At 42.1% G+C, this 9,207-nt stretch overlaps 1 protein-coding gene across 1 annotated transcript; it reads right to left on the bottom strand.

The window, feature by feature from the left end:
* Positions 1-358: 358 nt before the first annotated feature.
* Positions 359-7,669, bottom strand: ldlrad4b (low density lipoprotein receptor class A domain containing 4b). The gene is made up of 3 exons (XM_041989175.1): positions 7,519-7,669; positions 6,439-6,489; positions 359-2,393 (listed from the first exon to the last, which is right to left on the bottom strand). The coding sequence occupies exons 1-3, from the start codon at positions 7,630-7,632 to the stop codon at positions 1,797-1,799; spliced, it is 762 nt and encodes a 253-aa protein (XP_041845109.1). The 5' UTR covers positions 7,633-7,669; the 3' UTR covers positions 359-1,796.
* Between the last annotated feature and the right edge of the window lie 1,538 nt (positions 7,670-9,207).

Genomic DNA, 9,207 nt, shown 5'->3' with positions numbered 1-9,207 from the left:
AACGCACACACACACGAACGCAGTTAAACTGCAAACAGAGGACTGCACTAGCATGCTGCCAAACAAGGACTGCACTCCACTCTCCACTTTAAAGGGCTTGGCGGACTCTGCATCGTTTGAGCGCACTTTTTCTGCATGTGGATGGAAGGAAGGATGATAAATATCCACAAAAGGCGCTAAGAGAAAGCAGGGATGAGAGGAGGGGATATATGGAGGGGAAGGCATACAGACAGCACTAAAGAAAGACAGTAAAAGCATAACACCAGAGGAGAAGGCAACAATGAGCAAAGAAAAAGGCTAAATAAAAAAAAAATAATAATAAAAAAAAAAGAAAAAGAAAATATAGATTTTTAAGTTACTTTTACAAAAAGGACCCTCCGATAGCCCTTTGACTTTGACCATAGTCAGTTTTTGTTTAACACCAAGGTGTCTTCACTTTGTGTTATTTTTTGTGGCTTAAAGATGGAGAGCTGAGCCTTTGTTAGTGTTGTCATGGCGGCAGGGGTTCAAGTTTGGTAAGAATATTGGCAGAATGCACTGTGCAGGTGGAAGAGGATTGATGGGGGGGGCTGGATGAAAGGAGGAGGACAGAAGAAGTGTCAGGTGTTCAGAGGTCAGGACAGATTTAAAAAGAGAAGAATCTGCTTTGACCAGGCTGCTTGATGGACTTGAATATGTTCCTGTGTGATGTGATATCCAACTAGCTGGCTGGCAACGTTAGTTTATACACCACTCTGGTTTATATTAAACCACCAGAGTATGTGAAACATGGTTTTGTTCACCCAGTGGTTCGTCGCGAGGCAGATTTCTTCCCCAGATGAGGCCAAAATGAACACAGACGTGAAGCAGTACAAGGTTATTCTCTTACTAAGTTTCACTGTGCCTATGGTGTAAGCAAACAGAGATGTCGTAGGCTGGGTACGAGTATTTCTTGCGTTTTTTTGTGTGTTTGTTTTGTTTCGTTTTTTAAAGACAAAGAAAAACAAAGGAAGGACATAAGCTTGTTAGTTTTCTGTTTTTTGATTTTTTGTCTTTTCTCGTTTGTTTTTGCTCCCAGCTGTTTAAAGAACTTTGGAGCCAGAGTTCAGTCAATCATTCCATCCATGAAAAGGACCTCCCCATCGCAAAAAACTGACAACAAAGAAAAAAAAGAAGAAAAAAACTAAAATCATCATCATTACATAACATAATTTCCCTCTTGACTTTACAACAAAAATATAGTGCAACTTTTAGATAACGTTTCTTGTTTTTGTGTTGTGAATGTTAGAACGTGTCGATTTCCCCCGTCATTTGCTTCCTCGTGAACCTTGGCACTAAGATTTGGGTTTGTGAGTCTCTTGTTTTTGTTGTGTTCTCTGTAAGTCGTTGATTCTCAGTTCTCGCTTTGTGCACAGATCCCGGTCTGGAAAAAAAAAAGAAGAAAAAAAAACATCCTCCTCACTTTCTGGGGACAGAAAAGTCGCCCAAGGTGGCAAAAGAACAAGAAAAAGAAGAGAGACTTGTTGCAGCCTGTGCTAGCAGTGTGTTTCTGACTGAGAACAAAGGGAAAATGTCTCCACGCAGTGCATATGTCCTGCTTTCTGAATTCTAACATCACAAAGAAACTGAAATGAAATCTTAGTTTCTCCTTTTCTTGTTCCGTTGTAGCTCATGTTGATATTTCTTTGTGCATGGGAGTGTGAAGAGAGCACATGAGACAGAGAGTGACAGAGCAACACAGAGACCGATGCTTACAGGTCAGGGGTCAACAAGAGAGACAAGTTTCAGTCCATGGTGCCCCGTCCCCATTTTTCCCCTCAGACCAGGTCCTCTGGTTGGCCGTCCTTGGCCTTGGCAGGTACTATTGTGCTTTCTGATTGGCTCTGCTGCTGGATCGTCCTGCTCCCCGGCCCCCCCGGCCTCCCTACTCTCTGGTTATTGCTGTGCTGGTGAAGAAAGAACGCCGAGCCGGGGTAGTGGCCCATCACCTCGCTGTATGCGGGTGGGGGGCCCTCCATGCGCCCGTGGCTGCTGGAATTGGCTGCACTGATGCCCGAGTTGCTGCTGGGCGGCCTTGGGCCTCCTCCTCCCCCAATGCCTCCGCCTCCTCCCCCAACGCCCCCCAGACCACCACCTCCACCCATGTCGATCAAGTCACTGTCATAGATGGTCCGGTTGGGCGGGGCCCTCACCGACTCACGATTGAGCTCCATCTGCTGCTCAGGGTCGCGGAGTTGCAGGGTGCAGGGTCCCTGATACGGCGGGGGCTCCTCGCCATCTGATAACGATATGGTGGGCGGCAGGTCGATCTGGTGCTGCATGTAGGGATAGGTGGGCTGGAAGCGGCTGAAGCGGTCACGTTGCATGAAGGAGGGAGCGGTGAAGCGATCCCTGGCCTGGGGAGCATATAATACCTGAGGAAGAGCATGGGAGGTGGGGATGGGAGGGGTGGGAAACAAGAAAAGAGAATATATATAGTGAGTGACATGATACAGACAGATGTCAACAGAAAATACGTTTTCATAATCATCAAAAAGTGTCCATCTTAACTCTTACCCAATTTTCCAGTTGATCTAAAAGGATGTTTTAGTTGATTTTGTTGAAAGCAGAACTGTGATTAGCATCTACATTAAATACATTAAATGTATTCCAGTGTTATGTCGTCGTCACCATATAGAGTCATTATCAGAGGGAAGCCATTTCAATTAGTGACTCTGACTCTAATTACTAACCCCCACTGACAAAAGGGTGAAGAGAATACACAGGCAAAAAAAAAAAAAAAAAGAAAAACTGAAGAGGATCTGGGCAAATGAAATGGAGAAACTGGAAGAGAAAGACTGGGACTAAAGTGATTAAAAAAAGGCTACTGAGATAAGGACAGAGAGCAGAGAAAGGAGAGGAGGAAAAAGAGCCATGGAGATAAAGAAAACAAGGAGGCTGAGAGAAACAGAACAAAGTGAGAGAGAGAAAGTGGAGACAGACAGATAGAAAGATGGAGGAGGAGGAGGGTGGGGGATAAAGGTGTAGAGCTGATAGAAGGAGCAGAGCGCAGCAGAGCAGGGCAGCTCTCAGACGGCTGTCTAGACAGTGTCAGGGGAGGTGTTGCTGATTAATGACGCACCAAAAACCATCCACCCCGCTACCCTGCCACACACACACAGACCCTCTGCCAGCATCCCTGTATCCATCAGCCACCCACGTCTCCCTCTGTGTTTGTCTCCACATGGCCTTTTCCTCTTTTTGCCATTCTCTCTAAGTGCTTCAACATTGACATGGTTTTTACCTCCTTTCACCTTCTTCCTGTCTTTCATCATCCTCCTCATGTCTTTTTCTCTTGTTCTTTGGTTTTGTTTACATGTGAGCAGGGCTTCTGAATCAGATCAAACAGGCATCCCAGTTCTCTCTACTCGACTCATTAAGATGCTAGTTTTGATTTTTGTTTGGAGTTTAGTACCAGTCATACCCAGTACCACATACGAGCTCCAGTTCTTCCAGGATGAAATATTTACAAGCAGCTGAAACGCAAATGTCAGGCTCTTTGAGCCCTGATTGCATTCCTGTAATCCCAGAACAGCAACACAAAGGCAGATACTAATAAATGAGACAATGAAACAAAGGGGAATGTGAGAAGAGACACAGACTGCTTTTAGAAAAGTGCAACTAGACACACAATAAATACCAGAGGAGGGTCATAAATTCTTCCACACTTTCATCCCCTTCAGGCCTTCTTCAGACACAAGATAAATAACATTAATGGCTCAATCAGTCAGCTGAAGTTATGTTAAACATGAGAGGAAGAACAGCGGTGTGTGCAGTATTTGCCATTTGTGTGAGATTGGACAGTAAGTCAAGTTAGGTATAACACCAAAAGCTCTAAAAGACGTCCCACATTTCACATTAGCACACCAAGTACACAGTAGTGGTAAATGGAGATGCTGCTGAAAACATAAACGCACCCATCTTGGCCAGGGAACCATTGTAAAAGAGCTTCTTACCTCAGTTGGTTTTTATCCCTGGAAATAAAGGTTATGCTGCAGTCCTGCAGGTTTCATATGTGTTCCTGCACCAACACACCTGATTCAAACCAAACAGATCCATCAACTTGTCCAGTTTTGCACAATGGAATACGATTAATTGGCTCAAGTGCATTGAAACAGGGAAACACCTACAACTTGCAGTACTGTAGCCCTCGAGGATTGACATTGCCCTTCCTGATTTGACTGCATTAAGCTAATAGTTTTACATCAGCTGAGCCTGCATCACCACACAAAACTGTTAGTCCGCATACAGCTCTCGGTTTGACGTGAATTCATATCAAGCTAACATGTATGCTAATATATCTCCAAGAAAGCGGAAGCTGCAGGTTAAACACTTTTAAACAGATTTCTCTTCATTCAGATACTGAAAAAGAAAAAACTTGGTGCTGCAGCTAATTGTTATTATTAAAACCATGAAAGCATTTAATCTTTCCAGACTGTACCAGGGATCTCTGACTCCGGACTTCTTGGGCCACTGTCCTGCAGGTTTTACATGGTTCCCTGTTGCAACCTCTAATTCAAATTAAATGGTTTTCCAACAGCTTGATGTAAAGTTGCATACACCTCATTAATTTGAGTCGGGTGTGTTCCAGCAGGGAGACTTCTAAAACCTGCAGGACAGCGGCCCCAGCAGGTTGGTGATCTCAGGATTTTACCTTCTCTTCCCAGTTTCACTGAATCACAAACCTTTAAAGTGCTTCAGATACCTTCAGCTGGTATCTCCTTATTCTATGGAGTTTGGGAAACCTCTACCACATAAAAGCAGAAACCAAATCAACCAAAGTGGAAGTTTTAATGCATTAACCACAATGAACCAAGCAGAGAAAGAAAGCCCCGGTCGAACCAGGTCAGACTGTAATCAGGAGTAAAGAAAGAAATCAGGAAGTAATCTACTTAGCGAGCTAGCTTCCTAGTTAACCCATCAGCTATAGACACACTAACTCAAGCGCCCTCTGGTCTGTTTACTACCATTTTACTTCAAAACAACTACATATAACTTCTTATTTACATAGACATCTCCACAGATTCAAAATGTATATGCAGAGTCCTGGACTTGGACACCATGAAGACGTAACCTCTATGAGAAGCAGATGCTCAAAGCCACAAGTAAAACTTTTCACAATCCAAATTCATATCAAATCAGTCGATAATACTTTGATGTTTGCTGATAAAATAAATTCAACCACACTATGATTTAATTCAGGATCCAGTGATCAATAAAAAATGCTATCACCTGTTGATTTAACACAATCACTTTCATTCATATCAAACCACAAAAAGAAACTAAAATATCAAAATACTATTTCATTCTTGAGCTCAATCAGACATTAAATAACCCAGATAAATGCAGAGGGTTGCAGAGGAAAACCTATGCCAAATCAAAGTTACAAATCGTCTACAGATCAGGAATGAGTCCATCAGAGAGACTGCACGTTAGATGTTCAGATGTCAGACAGGCCAGGCTAAGATGGTTTGGGCATGTGCAGTGGAGGGATGGTGAATATATTGGTAGAAGGATGCTGAGGTTAGAACCACCAGTCAGGAGGCCTAGAGTTGTGGTTCCCAACCCAGGGTCCTCCAAAGAGCACAGGGGTCCCCGAGGCCTTGCCTATTCAGAGCCACTGTATTGTAATTAATGTCCATACATCGTCTCTATTAAAAAAAAACAATAAATTTAGGCTTTATGTTGTTGATTTAACTTTGGCTGTACTGAAGGACAGGACTCAGCCAGAATACATTATGGTTAGAATCTCACTTTTTAAAAGCATAAAACCAAGTATGGTTTCAGCACGGGGTGGGGCAGGGGGTCCGGGGCTTTTTAGTATCTGCATGAAGGAGGGCCCCAAGGAAAAGAGGGAAAATTAGGAACCAGTGGCCTAGAAGATAACCAGAAAGGAGATTTATGGATGTAGAGAAAGAGAACTTAAAGTTAGTTGGTGTAAGAGAATATGCAGAAGATAAGGTTAGATGGATGCAGATGAGTTGCTATGGCAACCCCTGAAGGGATCAGTCAAAAAGGAAAAGAAGAATCTGTTGTTTTGGTTGTTAGTAAGTAAATAGAATTTTTTTTCCTAACTGTGTCTTACAAATGATGACTGTATCCATGTTTGATCAATATCTTAACTACGGATCATTGCTACAGGATCATCAATCACTAAATCAGTGTATTGTTACATCTAGCTTTATCCTTTCATAGACTTTTCTACGTCATAATAAGATTTTGTAGCAGAAACTCAACATTAGTCCCAAGACAAATGAGAAATGTGATGCTTGGGGCTCAAGTCAGGATGCTTCAGATACAACAGACAGAGTAGAGACCAGAAGCTGAGTCATCAGCATCTCTGAGTTCTGCGTCCAATTCATTCTCTATGAGCATACTGGATCATGGTGGTAACGGTGGTCAGTGTGGTGGTGGTCTTACCTCTGAGGCACCTTGTCGAGAGACACTTTCTGAAGGCCACAAACATCCGTCCTACACAAACAAAAGGAGGGTAAAACTGAGGATTAAAGAGACAAGATTCAACATGGACTTAAAAATCCATCTAATACATGTTAGATTTGTTGCTACTGATTCACTGAGATAAAATGTGCCTGATTGCTTCAAAACTGAAAATCCTGCCTCATTTGGGAGCACAGAAAACAAAAGCCACTCAGCTGCTGTCCGGATAGTCCGGATATAAGGTACAACAGAGAAAGACAAACATCAAAAATAACTCCAGTTTTCTTTTGTCTGTATTTGACTGCAGTTTCCTTCCTATAGTCAGCAAAGTGAAGCAGAAAACAAATCTGCATTAATGATCTTTATGCATCTTCTAAAGGCCATCAGCGACTCATTTAATGGCTCCATCTCTGCTGCACGGCTTTGCTGGCTTGCTGTGTCAGCTTCTGGGTGCAGATTTTTCTTCTTTAGATGGATAGAAAATGAACAAAGTGACAGGAGAAATGAAAATGATGAGTTTTTAAGCTCATAAGAAGTGTTTGTGTAAGAGGAAAACCAAGCATTCTGGCCCCAGAGCTGAAGATATAAACGGATCCATAATTTTGCATCGTCTTTTGTCATCAGGCCTGTTTGAGTGGCTGTAGTGTTACACTGTGTGTACGTCCCAGAACACCAGCATGTCAGTATGGAGGCACAGCCGCTGCTGTCTAGACGGTGCTGTAGGGAATTAAACATCAAGGGCTGACAGAGACCGGCTCTGAGGAAACCGATTCAGCAAGTTCACCCAACAGACTGGAGAGAAGCAGTTACCTGAGAGAAACTCTGACAGGTAAACTCCAGCAGGGTTAAAAAAAAAAGATTAATTTAGCTCAGAACAGCTTTACTACTGGTAAGCTGTGTTTGTCCTTTCTCACAAATACAGAAACGTACTAAGTCAATGGCTGGGCAGGGACACAGAGTTCTTCACTCACTTTTAGCTTGGATTGAAAGGTTCCAGGACGAGACAACAGCACGAAACAAGACCAAACAAAGAACATATTTCCCCAGGTGCCGGTGACTGACCTGCTGCAGCGCATGGTCGTGTCTGCGGGCCTGGCTCTGCCGTGTTATGAAGGACCAGGTGGAGAGCTTGTAGTGGTTGAGCAGGCAGATGATCACCACCACCATCACCGTCATCACCACGATGATGATGACGATCTGAACAAACTCCAGTTCAGCTGCAAAGACACAGAGAGAAGAAATTAGCATCAAACATGTGCGAGGGATTCGGGTTTAAAACAGAAGAGACAGCTGAGAGGAAGCGACCGGTAGGAGAGCTGCAACTCCTCATTACTGCTTTCAGTTCAAGTGAAAATTCTTGTTTTGGTTTTTTTTTTTTAGTTTGTGAAATTAAATTAAAGTGGGAAAAGAAACTGTATTACAGCTGAAAATAAATTGATCTTTTCACACCGTTTATTTAGCTAAATATCTCTGTAACGGTGAATGTTTGTCATTTTAGAGCTTAAAACCAAAACTACTCAATCAAAGGAATTGTTACTATTTTAATACAACTAAAGTTACAGAAGTGGAGCACATTCACTTGAGAAAAAAAGATCAGTTTTTATGGATTAGTGATATCATTCACCCAAAAAACAAAAAAAACAATAAAAGCTCTTTTTATTAAATAAATAACTGTACCATTAAAAATGTGTTTATTTTACTGAATTAATCCTCCTCTTCATTTAACCCCCTGACTATGCTCTTACAAGAGAAGATGATATCAGTTAAGAAATGTGGTTTAGTATCTTACAGGATGACCCCTTAGCTATACGGGACTCTTTAACCTGTAGACCTACAACTCAACTCTGTCACTTATCAGGTCTCATTCATTCATATTATAAACTTTTGTTAGGTTGTCCAGGACAGGGTTGTCATCCTCTCACAGTGCACAGTGTGAACTCTGTGTCACTCTCAGTCTTAATAATTTATCTCCTATTAGGGCTGCAGGATAAATCGTTAACACACACACACGTGATCTCATTTCTACACACAGCTATTCTAAAGCAATTTATATCATGAGCTGCATCACAAACAATAATTTCCTCCCGGATTTTTTCAAGCGTCCCGAAGCGCAGCACTACCATTGCCTCCTCCCTCAACCAGTAGTAAAGCGCCATTACAACACGTCACTCAGTGGAGGAGCCGCCTGCAGGCCGGTGTTTGGAAAGAGTGAGCGAGAGTGAAAACAGAGGAAAGTCAGCAAGAAACAAAGACATGTCCAAAACCGGACTGAACCTTATACAATGCATGTATGTATGTGTGTGTGTGTGTGTGTGTGTGTGTGTGTGTGTGTGTGTGTATTATATTTATATAAGTAATATATACCTGTAGAAAAGTGACGTTCAGTCACTTTTGCTATAACAGGACATTTGATATTTCAAATGAGGAAAGTCTGTAGAAAATGTTTTCAATTTAAATTACTCTGGAAAAAAGGTGTTTATTGAGCCATAAGAAATAAGCGAAACAGATCTGAACAGACTTAGATTTTTTATTTAATGATTAATATTGTTTTATAGGCAAGAACTAACAAGCTCTGTTAGCTCCAGGTTCAATGTGTGCATTAAGGTCATTTTAAAAAGGTTTTTAATAAACATTGAACCAGCTCGGACTTCAACTTGTTACAGTTTTTCTGGTTTTGTTAAAGAAAAAAATCGTGCCAGACAATCGTGATCTCAAAACGGTGATTCACATTTTTTCTGAATCGCGCAGGCC

Source organism: Melanotaenia boesemani, chromosome 6 (genome assembly GCF_017639745.1).
Source record: "Melanotaenia boesemani isolate fMelBoe1 chromosome 6, fMelBoe1.pri, whole genome shotgun sequence".
NCBI classification, from domain to species: Eukaryota; Metazoa; Chordata; class Actinopteri; order Atheriniformes; family Melanotaeniidae; genus Melanotaenia; species Melanotaenia boesemani.
Note: the sequence above shows the minus strand (reverse complement) of the source record. Positions and strands in the feature narration are given on the sequence as shown.

What these genes read in the sequence shown, in the direction of transcription:
- ldlrad4b (XM_041989175.1), bottom strand. Translation starts at nt 7,632, where the DNA reads ATGACGGTGATGGTGGTGGTGATCATCTGCCTGCTCAACCACTACAAG. An exon ending in ACGACCATGCGCTGCAGCAG is followed by an intron (nt 6,490 to 7,518) that starts GTCAGTCACCGG and finishes TTGTTTGTGTAG; the next exon opens with GACGGATGTTTGTGGCCTTC. An exon ending in CTCGACAAGGTGCCTCAGAG is followed by an intron (nt 2,394 to 6,438) that starts GTAAGACCACCA and finishes GCTCTTCCTCAG; the next exon opens with GTATTATATGCTCCCCAGGC.